At 46.0% G+C, this 22,553-nt stretch overlaps 1 protein-coding gene across 19 annotated transcripts in view; it reads right to left on the reverse strand.

The window, feature by feature from the left end:
* KALRN (kalirin RhoGEF kinase) overlaps window positions 1–22,553 on the reverse strand; it is a 646,808-nt gene that overhangs the window by 445,666 nt on the left and 178,589 nt on the right. For all 19 annotated transcript variants that reach the window (XM_059687615.1, XM_059687614.1, XM_059687613.1 and 16 more), the window contains exon 2: window positions 5,942–6,016. In XM_059687615.1, coding sequence (XP_059543598.1) covers window positions 5,942–6,016 — 75 coding nt within the window. The remainder of the gene's footprint in view (window positions 1–5,941; window positions 6,017–22,553) is intronic.

Here is a 22,553-nt window from a genome sequence, read left to right on the forward strand (position 1 = left end):
AGGCTGCAAGGAGAAAAGGATCACATAAGATCAGGGCCATTGAGAAACTTGCTCTGACGAAAAACTACCTCAGCACTGCCCCCTCCCCCTGCCCCACACCAGGGCAGACCTGTGTAGAGATACCAGAGCTGAATCCAGGCCCCCAGCTCCAGACCTTCCATATCGCACACCCTGGTTCTTTGTACAAATAACCACCCTCAGCTCATCTGCCTTGGAAGAGTCCCCAGCTCCCAGCTGCCTTCCAGGTAAAGAAAAGGAAGCAGAAGGACTTAATGGGAGGTTTTCTGAGAGCCAGGAGGTCCCCACACGCTCCACCTTCCCCTCCAGCTTCAACCTCACTCAAAGGGCTTTCACTCAGGTGGTGCTTTTAACGGCAACTGTTGCCTTCCTTCCTGACTGCCATGGACAGCTTAAGAGAAGAGCCATGGGAACAAGGGAGCCAAGGCTAGCCTGGTTGGCAAAGGCTAACTAAGCAGTTTGGAGGGCTGTTGGCAGTGTCCTCCCGAGCCAGAGCCAGTTCTGTCCTTAGAGACAGAAGTTTCACAAAATCATGGCTGGGAAAGGGTCCAGATGGCAGGGGAGGGGAGTGAGGGGAGAAAGCCTGAGGCAGTGCAATCCCCTCCCTTCAGGAAGCATAGATAAGGAGTCAGGAGGGGGCAGCAGGATCAAGCCAGATATTTTTCAGAAAGAAGAGGACCTTCCAAGATTATAGGAAGAAGAGGAGGAATAAGCCCAGAGGAAGAGAATCACTATGCTGGCAAGAGTGGGATAAGGGATGGAGCAAGGTCTCACTCAGAGCAGGTACCAGGGGGGCTGGGGCTCCTGCAGCAGGTGAATAGAATGCAAAGAGGGAGGAGGAAACAGGAAAGTATAGGGAGGGAGGGGTTTAGCCTGCATGAAGAACACAGTTCTTTAAGTGAAATAGGAGATAAGATCACCTGCCAAGGGTCAGGGAGGCTTGAGGTGTGGGGAGAGAGGTGGAATGGGCCACGGTTGGCAAGTGTTCCAGAGAATGAAGACTGAGTGTGATATAGGCTTAAGGGAAGGTGGCAGGGTATGGAGGTGTAGTGAGGGCTCTGCTGAAAGGTCTGGCCATGGTGCCCATGCCAGGCTCTAACATGAGCCAAGGCAGAGTGGAGCCAATGACTAGAGTGAGTGGAGCAGGGATCACTGAGGGTAGAAAACATCCTGCTGGATTATGAGCTCCCAGGGAAGAGGTGAAGGCCACAGGCAGATATGCGAAGGGTCAAGGTCTTGGATGTACATGGCCATGGTAGGGAGGTGGAGGGCTTTGCTGCCAAGGAAGCTAAGCAACCACAAAGCTATAGAATTCGATCGATAACTGGCATGGGTGCTAAAGTTACAGACAGGGAAGGCAGGGATGAAAAATGAGAACCCCTCCTGAAGTCAGTGTGCATTAGGGCAGTGGGCCCTAGAGGGTGGCAGGCAAAAGTGGCCACGTTTCAAAAAGGTGATGGAGATGGTGGCAGGAACTTCCAAAGCACTGTTCCCTGGCTTATCAAGTACCTGCTGTCTGTCTACTTGTGCCAGGCTTTGGCGATAGAAGCTGCAGGATAGGAATGTAGAGAATAAAGAGGGAAGGGTTTCTCTGATGTTCTAGAGACGGCACTGACCCCCTTCCACTGAGGCAGGGCCAGTCAGAGCTGCGGAGGAGGCGGGGCGGGAGCAGGGAAAGTTAAGGCTTCCCTGGCCCAAGCAGAGGGGAATGGTGCTTATGTTTTTCTCAGAGGCGGGGGGTGGGGGGAGGGGTGGGGGGGTGGGGGGCGGTGGGATCAGGCTCCACTCAGGGCAAGCAGATCAGGGTAGTTTTAGGGGAAGGCAAGAAAAGTACATCTAAAGAATCATACTAAAGTTTGGTCCAATAACTTTAATTCCGCAAGATGCTCATGGACATCGTAATAACTGTAAGGGGAGGAGGTTGTTCTGCAGTGTGGGAAATGTTCTCATGTGCTCCATGGATGTGTGCTTTAATAAGCATGGCAGGTTTCTAAGAGGGGGGCTGCATTATGCAGTATTTCCCAAACTTATCCTAGTGTAGAATCCCGTTTTCTCTTTTGAGAATCACTGTTGTTCCATGGAACACATTTTGAGAGAGACAGCCCTAGAGCACAAAAGACTGCCACAGCAGCACAGGTTCCCTGGGAACCACGGCAGAGAGGGACATCGGGAGGTGGCCAAGAGGAGAGTGTGAGCGCACAGGAAGATAACAGGGGTGCAATGGACCCTGCACAAGAAGGCTGGATAAAAGGGATAGTAGGTACGGTGAGTGGGAGGCATAACACACAAAGGAAGCCAGAGAGAGGGCCAAGGGGGAGGCTGTGAATGACGGAACAGGATGGGGCCTGGCTGGGACAAAAAGGCTCCATGAGGCAGTCCCCGATCCCGTCACACACGTGCACACGCCCACATGCAGAAGCTGCTGGGCTGCACTGGATTATTCTAAATGTGTGTTCCCATGGCAGCACTGCGTTCCTGTACCCTGGCCCTGCCGGGGGCACAGCATGGGAGGGCGGGCACAATCAACAGTTTTGTTTCTCTGCTCACCGCCTGCCTGCAGTCCTTTCTACTCAGAAAGAAATACAACTGTTGCCCTGCGTTATCTAATTCTGGGTTTTTTTAATTTGTCTTATTTTGTGTTTTGTCTTCTAAAAACTCAGGATACAAGGAGCTTTTTTATTTGTTTTTTTTTTTTTAGATGCAGGCAGTCATCTCCCTGGGGCTCCTAGCATCCTTCCCAGGCACGGAAGGACAATGGTCCCTAAGCCCAGGGGCATGACTAAGACTTACCTCAGGTGCTTGACCGACATGGGCACATGGGTGTGAGCTGTACAGAGCCTTGGTCCTGCTCTGGGAAGCATCTACCTGCCTCACGCCTGACTAGCTGCCTTCCTGGCACCTTGCTTATGGGTGCTCTTTTAGGACAACTCCCAATACTTGGGCAGCTCTTCTCTAGGGCTGGCTGGGCCCTGCCCCAGAGGTCCAGGTGAATTACAGGAGAAAAATAAACCATGAATAATCAAGCAAGAGTTGCATGTCAAAGTGTACCAGGTCCACATTCATATACCCCGAACTGATGTGGAACAAAATGGGGCTCAAAGACTATGCATTAAAGCCAGGAAGGCCTCCTGGAGGAGGCAAAGTGGGAAATGACTTGGAAAGAAGAAGAGAGGATCAGACTAGAACAGCTGTGGGCAAACTACGGCCAGCGGGCCGGATCCGGCCCATTTGAAATGAATAAAACTAAAAAAAAAAAAGACCGTACCCTTTTATGTAATGATGTTTACTTTGAATTTATATTAGTTCACACAAACACTCCATCCATGCTTTTGTTCCAGCCCTCCGGTCCAGTTTAAGAACCCATTGTGGCCCTCAAGTCAAAAAGTTTGCCCACCCCTGGACTAGAAGAAGGTATGGGGAAGGCACTCCAGGTAGAGGAAGCACCAGGCATGAGAGAATGGGAGGACTAGGAGGATACCCAGGGGGCGAGGAGGACATCAGGTTGAATAGGCTCAGGCCATAAAGAAGAGGAAAAGATCCAATCGGGCTCCCCAGAGGGTTGTGGGCCATGTCCTGGGAGGCCAGATGATGGGCAGCAGCAGAAATTAGAGGCAAGTACTGCCCAGTGGCCTCTAGGACTTCTACTCAAGGTCTTCCCTCGTGCTCAGCAAGCACTCAGATGCAAGTTTGCAAAGGCTTTAGAGGTTGTCTTACCCCCGTCTCCACTCTGACTAAAATCGCTGACAGTGATTCTGCCAAGGGATCAGCCTGTGTTTCACTCAACAGCTTCAGGGACAGGGGCTCACTACCCAACAGACAGACAAGCACCTAACACTGATGGGACAGGCAGCTTCCTGGTAATGCTCCTCTAACAGCAACAACAATAATGAAATCCTAGTAGTAATAGTAATACTAATCATAGTAATACGGAATGCACATAGTAGCTTGCAAAGGCTTCCATACTCGCATCTCATACTCTGTCCTCACCTCCCACCCGGACACTCTGAATCACTGGACTTGCTTCTTCCCTCTGGTCAGGTGGGAGACACCTGCTGCTTGGTTACCCTCCCCCTCCCATCCTTCCCTCCCTTCTGGCAGCGACCCGTCAGCCAGGCCAGCACTGCCTGTGCAGGGAATCCCTGCAAGGTGGGACAGCGCTGGCTCTTTCCCTGTGATTCTGTTGCCACTCCTTGTAGATGACCAGGATCATCCATCCAGAAGCCAAGTCAGTCCACAAGGCTTAAGCACTTGAGCAGGTTTCTTTAAATGTGATCCTGGGCTCTTCACTTTGCCATCCCCCAACCGTGCCAGAGATGCTGATCCAGGAGGCATGCATGAAGCCCTAGAACTGGCACAGAGTGGTGCTGGTGCACCTTAGAGTTTGGCTTCAATTACATCAAGAATCGCCATACTTTTTCTTAAAGGGCCAGATAGTAAATATGTTAGGCTTATGGCCATCTATCTCTGCTGGAACTATTTCTCACTAGACTTGTCCCCAGACATAACAGGCCCTAATCCCTGGGGACTGTGAATGTTACCTTATTTGGAAAAAGAATCTTTGCAGATGTGATTAAGTTAAGAAACCTGCGATGGGAAGATTATCCTGGGTTATCAGAGTGGGCCCTAAATGCAATCACAGGTTTCCTCACTGGGAGGCAGAGGGAGGTCTGACATAGACAGAATTGCAGAAGGCACTGTGAACATGGAGACAGAAATGGGAATGATGCAGCCACAAGCCAAAGAATGCTGACAGCCACCAGAGCTGAGGAGGCAAGAAACAAAACTCTCCCCTCGAGCTCTGGAGGTAGCATAGCCCTGCCGATACCCTGATTTCAGCCCAGTAAACGGCTTTTGGACTTCTGGCCTCCATAACTGTGAAAAAATAAATAAATTTCTGTTATTGTAAGCCATCCAGTTTCTGGCAATTTGTTATAGTAGCAAAAGGAAATGAATGCACTGCCTAAACACATTCACATGGCTGCATTCCAATAAAAGTTTATTTACAAAAAAAAAAAACAGGTGGTAGGCCTACAGGCTATAGTTTGCTGACCCCCGAATTAGACTTTAAAAGGCCCAGGTGCACAAGATGGGTTGGAGAGAGATGCCAGAATTAAATATTTGGAAGTCACTATTCAGAAAAATAAATAAATATATGCAAACACTCACTTGAGTTCCCTTTGCCAGGAAGGAGAGATTAGAAGAAGACAAATAAAAATAGAGCTCAGTGGATTGAGCATCATCCCATGGACCAACAGGTCCCAGGTTCAATTCCCAGTCAGGGCACATGCCCAGGGTTGCAGGCTCAATCCCCAGTAGGTAGCACAGGAGGTAGCTGATAGATGTGTCTCTCTCGATGTCTCTCTCTCTCTCTCTCTCTCTCTCTCTCTCTCTCTCTCTCTCTCTCTCTCCTTCCACTCTCTCTAAAAATAAATTAAAAACTTTTTTTAAAAAAAAAGGAGACAGAAAATTTTTATATCCTGTCCACGACCCATTCAGAGATGAACCAAATAAAACCTCTGGGAATTATGACGTGGACAGACCCCTCCAGCTGGAGCCTCTCTCTGAGGGGCTTCAGTGGCTCCTGTGGGCCCAATGAGCCTGGGAGCATGGACAGGGTGAGGTGTATGTGTGTGGGGTGGGGTGTGAGGTGGGGGGCACCCACCTGCGGTTGTAAGCATCCTCCAGAACACCCAGCTGGGACCAGAGCTCCCCCTTCTCTTTCTGCCTTCCTCTGTAGAGAGGAAGCAGCTGCTCCCAGCATCCATTCCATCTGCACTTCTCTCCCACTAACCCACAAAGAAGCGAGTGCCACACGTGTGTGTGCACGCGTGCGCGCGCGCGCACACACACACACACACACACACACACACACACACACAGCTTCTCTGAGTCCATCGCAGAGAAAAGTTCCACAGACACTCACCGGAAACGAAGGCCACTTTTTCCTTTAGGATGGGAAGGACATCAGAAGCTTTCAAACCATCATTCCGAAAAGAACCTGTGGGACAACAAGACAGAAGGAATCAGGGTGAAAGAGGCCAGGTGGCGGAGTCCCTGGGCCCCACCCTCAGCCTCCCAGCCACACCATGGGCCAGAAAGTCGTGTCTTGTTCAGGTGCTATAGCCCGGCCCAATGGAACAGGAGAGGGTCCACTTCTAGTACCAGCCCAGTGTCTGGTACACAGCAAACACTCAGCAAATATCTACTGAACAGAGTCATTAATACCAAGACGAACCACAATGCCTTAAATAATTCTCTTTGCCTTTCCTCTATGTGGCACAGCAACTGGGAGTCTTCATTCTTTGAACAGAGAAAGGAAACCACAAAAAAATGCCCACATGGAAAGCGAAGTTGAATGTGATACCCTTCTCCATGCCTCTCTCCCTCCCCTTCAAAGTGGCCATCGTCAGCCCTCAACAAGCAGGGGGTGGAAGACACCAATTTCCTGGGAAGAAACTGTATTCCCTTCTTCAGCAATTCGTTCTCCGCTTACATCCTGCTTCTCTGTTGAAAAGTCCCTTCTGGGGTCTAGTTGAGTTCCTGTTAGGGGGTTGTAGGGAGAGGCACGGGGCTCACACTGAATGGAAGATAACCATGTGCCTAGGGAAACAGTAGCCTCAGGAGGCAAAGGACAACCCAGCCAGGGATGAGATGCAGGGGAAGGCAGGAACCAGCTTCCACACACACCCAAAGCCCCAGGTCAACCCGCGGTGCCGCTGTCATTAAGCCTGAGTACCCCAGAAGGAGTTTCCGGGAAAGCCAGCCCACATCCAGGTCTCAGCTGTGTGTCACCACAGGGGACATGGCACAGAGGGATCCCGGGAGAGAGGCAGCTCTGTGTGAGCTCAGTGAGGCAGAACCAGAGCCCACGGACACCCCCTCGTGCCTTTCTGCTCCTGCTTACTCTCCTGCAGTGGAAATATAACCATCTACAGAGGAAGAAATGTGCTGGGCAGGACAGTCCCACTCAGGGCTGTCTGAACCCCTAAACATTGACAAGTTCAAGAGATCCAAAAATGTCAGGGATTTTGACAACAATGGGGATTAAGATCACTGGTCCAGGGAAGGGAAATGAGCCCGCTGCACACTCAACCAAAGAACAGATGTGATATATCTCCCGAATGCCAGTTGCCTGGTCAGACGGCATACCCTAATCCAAAGCAAAGTTCCTATGTGTCTCTGATAATTTCACCTATTTCTTCTTGTTCATTTTTCACTAAATGAAGACAGTGAGCCTTTTCATTTATCAGTTGCTTTCTTTACAAGTTGGCCTATGGAGTTACCCAATGCTGGAGTAACCCACTGCAAGGCTCACTTTAAGAAACCATAGGCAATAGAAAAAAATAACAGCATAAAATTCTAAGCCTTGTTTTGTACTTTCTACCCTTAGTTTCTATAGATCTTTATGCTCTGATTTTATCGTTCAACACAGAAAAGCTATTAAACCTCACTAGTAGGAACCAATTGGGATAAATTATTATAGAAATAACAAATAGATATGCAGGTTGGTTTGTTTTTACCCTCATGCAATGAGGACAAGTTCCAGCTTCCTTGGTGAGGAAGCATTTTATCAGGCTTCTCCAACTAGACAAGGATCATCTTTAATTAATACATGAATTGTTTGTGTAAAAGGATGCTTCTGCATCAAAATAGCGTATTTTCATATAGGAAAGGTTTTTCTATACATCCGTTTTAAAACATTCTCCTCTATATCGACAGACACACTATTCATTTCTATACAACAGTGATTTTCAACTGATATGTCACAAGAATTTTTAAAACATGCAATACCTGACTATTTAGTCAGGGGCACTGACCTCTTTTCCCTTAAATTGTCAAATAAAAAAAATGACAGCAGGTAACACAACAATAGGCGTCTGGGGTGAATGAATCAAAATTATACCAACTTTTCGTTGAATCAGCAAAAAAATACATTTTTTTGGTGTGCCCCAGAATTTTAGTAATTAGTTTATGTGTGCCATGCAATGAAAGGGTTGAAAATCACTGATAAAGAAAGAAATTTAATATAAAAATCTAAACTTCAGCCTTGTCTTCTTCCAGATTATTTACAAGTTCAAAATTAGTAAGGCCCCAATTAATGAGATTTTACAGTATAACAAGAATCCACATAACCCTCTTCTCCCCTAAACTCCTGTCTTATTTTTCCACTGCTCTTCCTCTCCCCCACTACTGTGTTAAAATATACAAGAGAACTCTAATTCCAACACAGCCCCAGGCCTTAAGGAAGAGTTCAGAATTTGCTGGAACAGAAGCAAAAGGTTCCCCATCCTACTCCTTCCTCGTTTCCACCCATGGAAAAGGAGAGGGAGCTCCAAATCTCATCTTCACACCCCACTCATCATGCCCACCACTTCCTTCTCCCCTCCAGGCTCCAGGACCCTAGAGAAGGGAGCAGCTTGCAATCATGGGCTCCACTACATGTCAGTATCTTGGGATGGGCTGGTCTAAGGTTCCTAGGGCTTCCTCTTTCTGGGCCAGAGTGCTCCCCATCCAGCTCAGACCATTGCTGTGCCATCTGCCAGGCTGTACCACCATAAGAAACCCTAAAATGTCCAAATTTACAAAATCCTTAATTAGGGGATGATCATTTCCAGCAACAATAACAAGATTTTTCACATTACAAAAGGAGTTGCTCCGGGGTCTGTTTAAATAAAAGCTGCCTGAGTGGTTTAAATTAGTTTTTCATTTGCCAGAATTGAATTACAAATACCTTTTCAACAATATATGTATTAGGTAAGGCCAAGTAGAGCTAAATTAATTAGCCCGGCAGCTCAGAAGTTGGTGACCTCACATAGAAAACCTATTTGCACTGGCTGAAGATCCTACATATCAATTCCCCCAGGGCCACTGTAAAACCAGCTGTCAGAATCTGTAATAAAGGGGAAGTTCATTGAATGCTGACTCAAACAGGACCAATCAAATAGCGACATGTTTTCACTACCAGGTACACGTCTGGGCGGACTTCTAGTAAATGGTCAATAAATATTTGATGAAATAATAAATAAGTGAATGAATTGTTAACCCTTCCTAAGGTGACTTGCACAAGGTCAATGGCCTCATCCGTCACACCAAGCGCTGGTGATCTGAGCAGATGATCTCCAGAGTACCACTCAGCACTGAGACTTTCCAAATCTCTTCTTCATATTCATTAGCCTTTAACATCTTCAGATGATCAGATCAATATGCTTTGAAAGGAAGTACTGGGAACAAATTCCCTAATGAGATTCAGTGTACTTTCTGAAGATAAAACAACTCTTCCCTAGCCTCCCAGCCCATTCTTCCCCAGGAATCAGGTTAGGGATTGTGATGCTCAAGGTACAAGTTACCAAAATGGGAGACTGGTGATGGAAGACATTCTATGAGGCAGACCTGAACCGCGATTGCGACCTCTGATATAAGGTATGTTTGCTAGCACAGATTATAAATTCTAGACCAACCATACACCAGCGTCCCCTTTAAATAAAAGCCTGTTGAAACAGCAGGCCCCTTGCTACCCCTAAAGAAAGCCTGAAAAGAAATATAAGCCCCTAACCCCTTGGTGTTACTGTAAGGGCACCCTCATGGACATGACCCAATATGAGGATTGTGTTTTCTCTTAAGGACAAAGGCATGCTCCGCCAGTGTTCAGCGCCAATCCCACACCATTCATGTCCTGCTGCTGGCAGAATTACCAGCCTGCTGTTCCCGTTAATTAGCCAAGTTGAAATGCTCTGCATCTATTGGGGAAGTAAAGATTGCTACTGCCATCGCCCCAGGATCTCCAGCATGGGTCTTCTCCAAGCCCCACTTCTGCCTATGCCTCGCTCCAAATGTGTTACGCTTACATCGCTGCTGCTTGTTCCTCTTTACATTGTCCTGTCACCATTCTCCATGACACACAATGCCAGTCATGCTCACTCTGGCTCCCAGCCTCTCAGTGGCCCCATGCACAACAGCAGGACTGGTGTCACAGTCCCTGTCCATGGTTTTGTGGCTCTGGGATGGCAGTGGGTCCCCAGGACAGCTGGGTGCCTTGTGCTCCATGCTAACTTCCTCCAGAAAGCAATCCCAATTTCAACAAGTGAAGAAACAAACAACTGACGGTTGCGCATGTGGAAGTGCAAGCTGCCAGGACGCCCATGGCTTGCTCTTTACTTCCTCTGGTTTTCAGTCACACTCCCTTACTTTGCACTTACTTAGAAGTTACTGTGTAAGTGTTCTAACATTGCTTCAAGTGGGCCTGAAGCCCATTCCATCACTGAGATGGTGAATTCCCCAATGCTCAGGTCTCTGCCTCCTTTTTCCCACTCTGTCCTTGTGGTGTCCAGCACGGAGCCCCCACCAAAGTAGCGCTGAAATACTGACTGGTCTGCCGCAAGGAAGAAACCTGGCTTACAGTGGAGAGAAGTCCAAGAGCCCGACAGGCCAAACCTTGGTTTGGGCTCAATTCGGGCAGTTTTCTATTCTATTTCTATTCATTCTTTCACCAATTCCTTATTAAGCACTAGGCCTCCTGTTAGGTTTTGGTGATACTAAGACAAATAAGGGATAGACCCTGCTCTCCAGGCTCTGGCTTGCAGGCAGAGACAGACAGGTATGTAGAAAGGATAAGGAGCTATTATCAGAGATAGGGCATCACCCGCAGAGATTACAAGGGGGCTCAAAAGACTTCCTAAAGGTGAGTCCTACAGCCTTGCCACTCAAAGTAATAAGCATCACTGGCCAGCAAGAACCTTGCTAGATATGCAGAATCTCTGCCCGGCTCAGGTGGGTCAGTGGTTGAGCATCAACCTATGAACCGAGAGGTCACGATTCGATTCCCGGTCAGGGCACATGCCAGGTTTCGGGCTTCATCCCCAGTAGGTGGTGTGCAGAAGGCAGCCAATGAACGATTCCCTCATCATCATTGATATTTCTATCTCTCTCTCCCTCTCCCTTCCTCTCTGAAATCAATAAGAATATATTTTTTAAGAGAAATGCAGAATCTCAGGCCTCACTCAAGACCTGCCAACTCAGGAACCTGCATTTTAATAAGAAACCCAGCCAAATCCACTGGTTTGGCTCAGTGGATAGAGAGTTGGCCTGCAAACTGAAAGGTCCCAGGTTCGATTCCGGTCAAGGGCACATGCCCGGGTTGCAGGCTCGATCCCCACTGGGGGGCTTGCAGGAGGCAACCGATCAATGATTCTCTCTCATCATAGATGTTTCTATCTCTCTCTCCCTCTTCCTTTCTCTCTGAAATCAATAAAAATATATTTAAAAAAGAAAAAGGAAACCCAGGTGATTCGCATGCACTTTACCTTTGGGGAAGTGCTATACACTGAAGTACATTTTTCTATTCCAGAGTGGCCTCAGAGGCAGAGATAGATAAAGGCATCCTTTTGCCTCATCTAAACAGAACCTCTAAAGTCTGATCTTGTGCTGTTTATCACCCCTCCCATCTCCTCCATGGGAATCCCAGAGAATCAGCCATTACCCTGTAGCCCATCGCTCAGATTCAGCTCCAGAATAAAAATGCTATTCAGATGATAGACAACCTCCCCTTCCAGGGCACGGAGACGGGACCATGTCTTGCTTGTGTTTGTTTGTTTGGGGGTGGGGGAGCAGTAGAAATGTTTTTGAATAATATCTGTCCAAACTGCTCAGAATTTGGGTAGCTTCATCCACTCTTTCATGCATTGAATATTTTCATTTCACAACAAATCTCTCCCGTTATCCCAACCCTCAGACCCGTTTTCCTCACTGCTCTCAGTACCGTAGTACTGTCACTGATCACTTGTATAGACCAAGATGCCATCTCTGAGCTGGCCCTGGAGGACACAGGAGCTACTTGGTTTATGCCTCTTTGTCACACCTGCACTCGCACCCACAGGTACAAAGCCCTGGATGGGGGCAATACTGAAAGGGAAAGAGAGGAAGGAGAGGTGTCCCCACCACTGGGAGTTCCACATGAGAACGCACTGCTCATGTCAGGTAATTCTCTCCTCAGTGGGGAGACCCAATTTCTGGCCTCTGACAGTCTCCAACCTAATAAAATACCTAGCACCCATTTCCCCAACACCAGGACGCTACCATACTCCATATATGACACAACTTAAGAAACTAAGATTCTAACAAACACTCTCCCATCCTGCTGTTAACCTGGCTGCCCTGTATCTTCTATATCCTAATTGCTGGTGCCATCATCCTCTGAGTTACCAAAACAGAAACCTGGGCGGCATCCTAGATTCCTCCACTCCTACATCCCAACTATCGATTCAGTTTTTTGGTTCTGTTGGTTCTGCCCCTTAAAACTCTGTCTAACCCATCATTTCCTCTGTGCAGGTTCCCTGACCTCTGGTCAAGTTGAGATGTCCCTGGCTGTTCCTTGTATTCCATCACTCCTGAAAGGCATTTCAGTGTTTCCATTCCACTCCCCACTAACAAATCCTGACACCTTGAGGGTAGGACCACATCTGGCCCCTTGTTCTACCCAAGCACCTAGTGCAGTGCCGGTCACATGCAAAGGGTTCAGGGAACACTGAACTGAACCTGAGCATGCACAGACCCTAGGAAGACGGGAGTAAGGATGATAGTTAGAGGTGAATCATCAGGGCTGCTTCCCCAAGGAAGTGGTCTTTGAACTGAATTGTGAATAAAGGAAGGGCCATGGAATGGTGCTCTGGTGGGGAGCAACGCATGCCAAGGCAGAGAGGAAGGGGCCAGTGAGCCAGATGCCAGAGATGGAGAGAGTTTACTGGCTGAACAGAAAAGCAGACTTAGGGAGTGACGGAAAGGAGGGCATGGGGGTGATCTCACTCTGATCCTGACCTCTTAATAGGGTGGGCTCTGAAGAAGGTAACAGCAAATATGTGGTTGCAAGTGCCTTTGGAACTCAGAGAGCCAGGAGCAAGGGCCAAAGCTGGTGGAATGTGGTCCCAGAGCAAGGCTGTGACTCCAGGCAGAGGTGGACCCAGCAGGCTCTGACCCCAACCTGCACATCACATCCTGCTCTGTCTTCAAGGAGACAGAGAACGGGACACGAGGCTCCTGCTGAGCTGGATGCTGGAATGCAGGGCAAGGGCACTGGATCTTTGTCTCTTTTTATCTTCTCCCTAAGTCAGGAGGAAGGTTTGCTGTGAGGTGCCTCTTGGGAGGCTTCCAGGCCAGTAGCAGGCAGGAAGTTCATGTAAGATCCCCACAAAGATGCAATGCAGAACTAAATAATAGAGGAAAGACACTGAAGGTCCCTTCTCAGAAGGACTAGATGGGCAAAGCCCTTGGGAAGAGACACTGTCAGTGCAGCTGGAGATGGGAGGGAAGCTATAGGTGGGTAGAGGTGATGATCTTCATTCCCCTCTCTCCTTCCCCGCTTTTTTTATATTAACACAAAAAAGGAAAGAGAGGTGACAAGAATGAAAGGAAAACAGTAAGAGCAGGAGAGAAAGAAAACACACACACACACACACACACACACACACACACACAGATGAAGGTTAATGTCTCCTGTTTACAGACACTAATGAGCTATTGAGGAAACTGCCTGTTGAAAAACTCCTCCAGTGACTATAAACATGTCCCTTGGAGCTCTCGTTAAAACAACTACTACTAAGATAGGACATGTAAGCTAAGAGAAAGGAATAAATCCAGCAGAAAAAAAGAGACTGGGCAGCTTTGTGTCAGCAACACAGCATACAGCCCAGTAAGGAGAACCACCTGCCTCTCCCCCACCTGGGGATCCATCCGCCCACTGTGAGGCCAACTCCCACATCTGTCTCTCACCACAGACACCACAAATGTCAACCCAGCCCTGGCAGCATCCTCCTTCCTGGAGTGAGCTGCAGCGTGGAGGACAGACACACCCTGAGGAGCAGAGTTCTCTGCCCAGACACTGGACCAGGGGATTTCTAAGAGAAGGACATTTATGAACCTCAGCTACCTGATTTCAATGCACAGGGGGAGAGGAAAAACAAACAAACAAGGGCTCCTCTTTGGCAAATGCTAACTACTAAGCCTTTCTAAGCAAAGTGACGAGGTCTCATGCAATGTGAGGCAGTAGCCAGGGACTTGAGATGACAGCCAGATTGGACAGTCTTTACTCTAGAGAGAAGCAATGTCTGTCTTCTCTCGGTTCTGACATGCATCTGAACATCACTGTTCACAGTGACTGTTTTCTGCCTTGCGCTATAGTGAGCTGTGCACCTTCCCCAGGGAGCCTTCCCCAAGCCCTTCCCCACCCCCAGTTGTATGTCACATGGCAGTTACATCACTGCTGTGCCACCTGCTCTGCTGCACCTGGACCCCTCTCTAGACTCAACGCTCCCAAGGGCAGGGACTGGATGCTTACCTCCACGTCTCCAGTGCCTGCAGGCAGCTGGTGCGTAATGAGTGACCCAAGGACTGACTCTTCCTCATCAGTGCCATGGTGCCTTCCACAAAAAGGAGCTTAATAACTGCTGTGCCTCTTCTTCCCCTGCCCATCCCTGTGCCCACTTCTACCCCCCCCCCATCTTTCTCTCACACTCCCCTGTGAACTCTAGTTGAGGCCAATTTCAATATTAACTTTCTGAAGTCAATATTAGATATATTGTTAATGGGCTACTTTTGAACAGCAGAAATACGTTACACTTACCATTGTTAAATTAGCTCCATTAAAGATCACTAATAATTAGCACTTTAAACATGTGGGTAACACCTCTCTAAGCCCAGCTAATGAGCAAACCATTTCTGTTTATTCTTCACAACATTTAATATTAGCTCGAGTTGAGACCTCAGCTGCAATACACACAGGCTCACTCATCCTCCCTCCCTCCTCTGAAAAGCTGACATCATTCGGTGTACCCTAGACACAAGAAAATAGCCACTTCAGAAGTGATTATATCTGCCCATCACTTCTTTTTTAAACTGATTCTGTGCTAACTGACCCGGTTATTTAAAGTGCCCATGAATGGTGGTGATGGTGAAAGATTTATTGTCTTTTTGTTATGCTGAGCATTATTCTTAGATGGGTGCTCAAAGTAACACAGAACATTAGCCAGTGATGAATTAGTTGGTGACGAATATGAATCAGCTTTGAACATTAGCTGTATATTTGCTTTTGTAACATATTTAGAGAGAATGAAGAGGCAGTCAGAGGCAGAAGGTATGTGCTGTGGAGACATAAGAGTCTCACTCCTTGGGACCCTCACTCTCAGTTCCCTGCCCTCTTCCCCAGGTGCCCATCAAAAGCATTTTAATTTTAATTAATGTTAATTTAATCGGGGTATAATGACTTTAGTTCAAGATGAAATTGTGGATGTGAAAAGCCAGCTTTGTCCCTCTCATTATGAAAGGCACTCTGGCAGGCATCCAAACATACAATGGCCCAGCACCTCCCAATGCCTCCCCCCTCCCCATTTCCCATGGCCTGAAATGCAAGTGTAGGCGGTATACAGCAGCAACGGAGGCAGACTGCAGAGCTCAGAGCAGGAGACCCTCAGGGGCAGCTCCTGGAGCAGTCTCTCTCACCCCAGCCCAGAGCTCTCCCTGCTCTACTCCATGCTTTCTGATTCCACAGCTGTGTCATTCCTGCCCTAGTCTCACTATCATGCCCATCAGTGGAAGCAATGCCACAGCGACATACAGGGCTCAGGCCCACCATAAACAGGGAACTGTGCGGGCCAAAGTACTAACAAAGATTGCAGAACTGGATGAGAAGGGCCACATCTAAAGGTCATATTACTGAATAAACTTTAGGAAACCAAAGCACCTCCCCTTCAGAGTCATGTGTGCCGCTGTCCTTGGTCCTGAGTAGCTGTGTAGTCACTACTTGGAGTGGCTGCTGTCCAGCTTGTCCCAGGATATGTGAACCAAATGAGAATGACCAAGCTAAAACAGACATTAAGATATATCAGGGAGATAAACAAATGTGAAGAAGTATTGAAAAGACACAGACATGGAGAGATTACTGTAGAGAATAAAAGTACTTGTTCTGGTATTGTTTTCAAGAAACTGCAATAACCAAGAAAGAAAGGTCTGTGAACATCACACACACACACACACACACACACACACACACACACACACACACACACACCTGCCATGAAAATGAGACAGCATGAACTCCAATACCATGCTTAGGTTTCTGCATAAACTGCTTGACTGTATCTGAGGTGGATGAGTTGGTTTAGAGTTTTAAGCAATTTTTAAATCTCTCCTTAAATTATTACCTTGGTTATCTAAACATTTCCCTATTCAGTTCAATAAATATTTATTGAGCACCAATGTGTCAGACAAAGTTCCAGTCCCTGTGGCTACAATGATTAAAAAAATGCAGAAATTTTTTACCTAAAGTGACATTTTGTTTAGGGGGAGAATGAGATACATCAACATGTAATTTTAACATCATGTAAGTAACATAATGATAGAGGTACATACATACAAGAAAATCTCAAAGGGATAATAAAACTTGAGCTCTAAAAAAGTATCTAAACAGTGAAAGAGCAATAACTACAGAAGAGGCAAATGATTATGGTTTCCTAAGCAAGGTCCTGAACTGGACAAGATGTTGGTAAATATTGGGGTCTCTCCAGTTGGTTTAGGGGAACACAGAAGAGTAGCTAAGACAAGGTATTTTCCTCCCCTGACTCAGACCCTCTCCAGAGTAACGCAGAGATGAGTTAATATTTGCCACAGAGGAGTAACGAAGTTCCCCTGTGGGCCTAGCATAACCAAGAGCCAGCATAAACTAGGAAATAACCAAGATCAGGAGAGAGTCTGATTCGTCAAGTCAGAAAGAAGGAATAAAAATGCCACATATAATTCGAATATTTTATGAAACTAGAATCCTTCTCCCGAATTATGGAAAACAAGGAGCTGGGAGGGTTGCCCTCAACACTGCTCACCAGAGAACATACTAAGCCACACATCCCAGGACCACCAGTGAGCCGAGCAGGCTTCCTAACTCTGCCTCAAAAATGTGTGTCATTGGGGAAGGCCATGGACCTCATAAAACTGCATGCAAATTATTGCATGTATGTCCATATGCGTTCTTTTTCTGATAAGAGAATCTGTGTGATTCTAGTTTTCATCACATTTTCAAAGGGATTGATGGCTCCCAAAATGATTGAGAGCCCCTGGTCTAAAACAAAGTCAAAATGAGACCCTCTCATTTGTCTCAAGTTCTAACCACTAGATCCTATCACCCAGCATCTGTCTCACTCACAGCCCAGTTTCTAACATTCATGGTTTAGCTGGGACCCAATACTTTGATGGGGCTGGTACAGAAAGTAACTAGAGAAGAGAAATGATTTAGTTTCCTTAGCTTGGATAATGGGAATCTGAGGCAGATGGTGGAAGATGAAGGTTGTGTACAGGATCCTATGCTCTAAGGATAAGCTTAACCAGAGGTGGTTCTGTTCTCTCTCATTGTGGTGTTCCTGAGGACCAGGAGAACTGAGGTTAAATGTGAAATAAGTTTTATTGAGGCCATCCATGGCAGTACCTTTCCTGGAAGTCTTCCAAACTGAAGACTGGCCTCTAGCCCCTGCCAGCAGAGGAATGACAACCTGACTCTTCTGGATCCATGAGAGCTATGATCAGGGTCAGAGCCAGCCAAATGGGTCTGCAAATTTATTTCAAAAGATCCTTGGGAGCTGGTTCGTGGCAGAATAAGAAGGGGGTTCTCAAGTATTCCTAGTCAGGCAGCCACAGCCGGGCATGCCTGGCCACTATTTGCTCAAAAAGCCATTTTCTGCATGAGATGGCAAGCTCTCCCTGGGCAGGCACATCCTGAGAGACAGCCCTGAGTAAGCACTTAGTAGCTGTGTGCCCTTGGACAACTTACTTAACCTCTCTGAGTCTTTGTTGCCTCATAGAAGATAACACCTACTTCACAGGTGATGATCAAAGGAGAAAATCTATTTGAAGGCATCAGACACATAGCTGATGCTGAGTTAACATAACTCTCCTTCCTCTTCCCTCTTCACCTTGGCAGTCTTAGCATAGGGCATGGCAAATAGATGCTCAATGGTAAGTGATTATGTCAATGAACAAGTGAGTGAATAAATGATTAAGTGAATGGAGTAAATTCAGAAAACAACAGCTAAAAACTGCCTCCTCACTTTCCCACTACATACCAGTAAGCCACGCTGCTCACACTCACCGGTGTGGTTCCTCTGAATTTTATTGTTTCTCTCCCCTACCCAATCTGGGCTGTTTGGCAAGCACTCCAACCGCTCCTGTAAGCCTAGCCAAGTTCCCGAGATGCAGACCAGCTACTGAGAGAACTGACTGAGCACTAGCACCCTCCTTCTGTGTCCAGAGGGCTATGATCATGGGCACCCTTCCCACACTGATCTCTATGTGCTGGTGGTGCCTGGAGCTAGCAGGCCTTATTCCTTCTTCCCTGGCTCCTCTCCCGCGACCCTGCTCTTACTAGTATGTGGCTGGGTTCTAGACAAAGGTGGGTTCCAGGTCCAGGTGGAGTTTCTGAGAAGTACCCCTACTGAAAATGCGTCTGATAATAGTGCCACAAGCTGAGATGAGGTAGCCCCAACATCTACCTGTCGACAACGCCTTCAGAGTCCCAAGCGGAGCCCCAGTTGCCTGTAGGGAGAAAGAATCAGAGGCCTAAGCATAGTCTGTGCCTGTTGGCCTTGAGCTGTTAGGTCATTGTGAAGAGGGAGTTCACAGAGGAAGAAAGGCTAGAGAGGTTGCAGAGCTAGGTGTGGAAGCACAGGTGAGTGGCAAATTATGCAGACTAGGGTGAGTCTGCACCAAACAATAAGGGGCCCCAGGCTGCTGAAATTCTCTGTTCCATGCTCTCTAAAACTGTTTTCTCATTAATTCTCCAATACTTAGAATTTGAGCAGTAATATGAGCAGAACACTTACAGGAGGAGGTCCTCTTGGCTCTTTTCCAGCTCCTTAAAGACGCGAGGCCCTTGCCATCCAGGGATGAGTGTGTATGTGTACTCACAACACAGTTGATATGCTACAGACTAGAATAATGTTAAGGTAAGAGTAAAGATGTTTACTATGGCTCTACTATACTGCAAAATCACACCAAACCTAACTGTTCAACCACAGGGGAATGGCAAAATAATCCATGGTAGAGCCACTCTACCCAGCCATTGAATATGACACTGTACAAGAATAATTAATGCCATGGAAAATTTTATGGTATATTGTGAAGTAGGAAAAACATATTACAAAACAACATGCAAAACCTAATTCTATATATATATATATATTGGAGTGTGTGTATGAAAACCACATACCTACATGTACACAGTGGTTGCCTCTGGAAAATGAGATTTTGGCTGATGTTGTTAATGTTTCTTTAATGTTTTTCACAATCTAATTTTTCTTATTTATTCTTGAAATAATTGGAGGAGAGCAAATTCCCTCCTTTGTATATTAATCTTTCATAAACAGGATCATTGCATAACATTCATGCACTTTAAAAATTTAATAATTATGTTAATATAATATGATACCATCTGCAAACAGCATTTTAAAAGCAAGCTTATTTAAAGTTTAGGACAACTGTGTTACACAGCTGTTCACTCTGTGATGTGATTCCATGGCAAATGAAAAATGGCTACCATTCATCACACATAAAATCGACTTACAGCTAAAGGTACTGAAGTCCCAAAAAACTGTAAAAAGAAAATGAATTTTTCATTAAATGTCATTTAAAGATTTGCCTTGTATGCAAATAGGGTTTATCTCAGGAAGTTGAGACATTAAAGAAGATTAAAGTAAAACAAAAATTCAAATAAAATCAATGTCACTGGATTAAAACAACTAAATATTATGGCAGATATCTGTTGAATTCATCTTTGAGGACCTATCATGTGCCAAAGGGATCGTAAACTAGACTTCCATTTGGAGGAATTAATGAATGAAAGTGACTAAATATTTTCTTGGAAAAAAGGATGAATAATGGATTGGGCCTGCCCTACCAGATATTAAAAAAAATTTTAACTACAATTATTAAGAGGTAGAACAAACACAAGAATTAACATACAAATGAATGGAGCCTGATTTACAGACCTAATACAGACCTGCCATATTTAAGAACCTATTAAGGGAAGAATCTAAAACAATGGGGAAAACACATTTATTCAATAAATGGCACTGGAAAAAATGACTATTTGAAAAGAAAAATCAAGTTAATCCTCACAACTTCATACCATACACCAAAATAAATTTGAGCCAGACTAGAAACCCAATCTTAAAAATGACATTAAAAAAAACACTTTGAGAGAAAATATGGATGAGTATTTAGCTGATCCACAAATGAGAAAGAGCTCGCTAGGCATGAACACATTGAAAGAAATTGAGAAGAAAAATACTGATGGTTTTGTCCGTGGAAAATTGTAAACTACACATCAAAGTGTAAACAAAATTTAGAATATAAATGACAAGCTGGGGAACATATTTACAACAAACCTGACCGAGAAAGGACTAATACAATTCCCTATGAAAAACAGGCAAAGAATGTAAATACACATTTCAAAAAAAGGAGAAATGGCTAATAAACATTAAGAGAAAGCAATCTAGCTAATTAGTAATCTAAGACATGCAAACTAAACAATGAGATGTTTCTATTAAATTTGCAGAGATGTTGCAAAGGCAACAATCCTCCATGCTGGCAAGAGTTCAGGGTTAGCCCTGCCTGCCCTTATTCCCTGTAAGTGGAAGTAAAATTGCTGCAACGTTTCCAGAAAGCATTTGGGAATATGAATCGTGAATAATAAAACTTTGCATAACCAGTAACTAGTGGTTCCTCTTCTGGATGTCTATTCTAAGGAACTGAGGGGGAAAGGAGGACAAATATTTGAGGACAAGGGGTTTTGAGCAGGAGCTTTTATTGTGGTCCCAAACTGCAAATAGCCTAAATGTCCAACAGAAGGGGACGAGTTAGATAAACTTGAGGTAGTTATAAATGGAACACCAATCAGCCATTCAAACTTTTATTTTTGAGTAATTTATAATTTCATGGAAGAATGCTCAAAATATGTCAAGTAAAAATTAGGATACTAATGATACATATGCTATACATATGTTAGGTTGAATCATTTGAAATTGCCGAGACTCAGCTGGTTTCTTACCTTCAGAAAAGCCATTTGTTATGATCTCAAATATGGCTATAATGTATTTCTGGGTTGTGGGATTATGGAAATATTTCATTTTCTTCTATATATGCATAGAGTTTCAAACTTCCTACAATGAATATGTATTAAAATTTTAACGCTGTATAATTACATGAAGGCCAAATGAAAAACACCCCAAACTCAAATCTATATTAAACCACTCTGTTCTCTCTTGTCTGAATTTTACAATTCTCTGCCTCTTTGATCTCTTCATCTCCATGTTCTCCATCTTCCTCTCCTGCAATTTATTTGCATGTTCTGTAATTTGCTCTTTGAGGTTAATCCCCAGAATAAGAAGCAGGGCCTGAGAAAACATCTGACCTGGGCTGTCAGTGCCCCTTCCTCCAGGAAGCCTTCCTAGACCAGGCAGGAAAATCATGAGATTTCTATTGTCCAGAGGTGACCAGCTATAGCACCACAGTCAGCAGAAGTACCACAGAAGGGAGGGCAGACAGCCTCCTCATTAGAATCCTCCCCACTCATGTCACTGCCACTCCTAAAAGCTAGGACTGAGGCTTCTGTCCCTGTCCTGTGAGCTCACAGGCAGAAGGTAAAGGCCCACAGGCTTGGGAGAGAACAGCCAGCAGCTTGTCTACAGCAGCACAGTGGTGAGCATTAATTGCAGTCACTGGCCTGACATTTTATGCTCTTGCTGGATGTCTGTTGAAGTCCTCATGCACAGCATGATGAGGACTCCAAGCTCTTGGCAACATGTCTTTTCTCAGCACTTCCTGACTGTGCCACTCATGCAGCTTCTGGGCCCCATGAGGCGGCAGGAAGGACACCAGGTTTGGAATCAGATGACCTGCATTCAACTCAAATCAACTTAGCAACTTTGAGGAGGCTCCTTACCCTCCCTGCCCTTGATTTCCTCAAGTGGATATGTCAGTACTATCCCAGTAAGGAGTAATTCAAGGTGAAGCATTTTCCAAGCTGCAAAGCCCTATACAAACAGAAGGTATTAGCTATCATGTCTCTATTGCAGCTTTTTTGTGGAAGCAATTACAGATTTTATGCCTTTCTGATCTTGAAGCATATCTGTGCTTTTAGGCTCAAGTTAACACCCTCCTACCACCACCATCACTACCAACTTCAGGGGGGAGACAGTCCCCTGTACCATGATCAGAGGAAGCTTGGGTCATACCATGCCTACCTGCCCTGCCCTGGTGTCTCAGGTCTGAGGTCATCAGTGTGCTGGTTGTAACCCTGAACTCTTGGCAGGCATTGGTCTACGGGGCAAGTGTGGGGCTAGATGTTGGGTGACTGTGTAGCTATGTTCCCATTCAGGGCACACAGGGTACATGACTCCCAATGTGGGGTGAGGACTGTGTCAAAATAACCAAAGGTACTTCCCTGAATTCCTATGTCTCAGCACACCCACTAGGACACTCAGACAAACAAAACCTAGAAAGACACT

Source organism: Myotis daubentonii, chromosome 3 (assembly GCF_963259705.1).
Source record: "Myotis daubentonii chromosome 3, mMyoDau2.1, whole genome shotgun sequence".
NCBI classification, from domain to species: Eukaryota; Metazoa; Chordata; class Mammalia; order Chiroptera; family Vespertilionidae; genus Myotis; species Myotis daubentonii.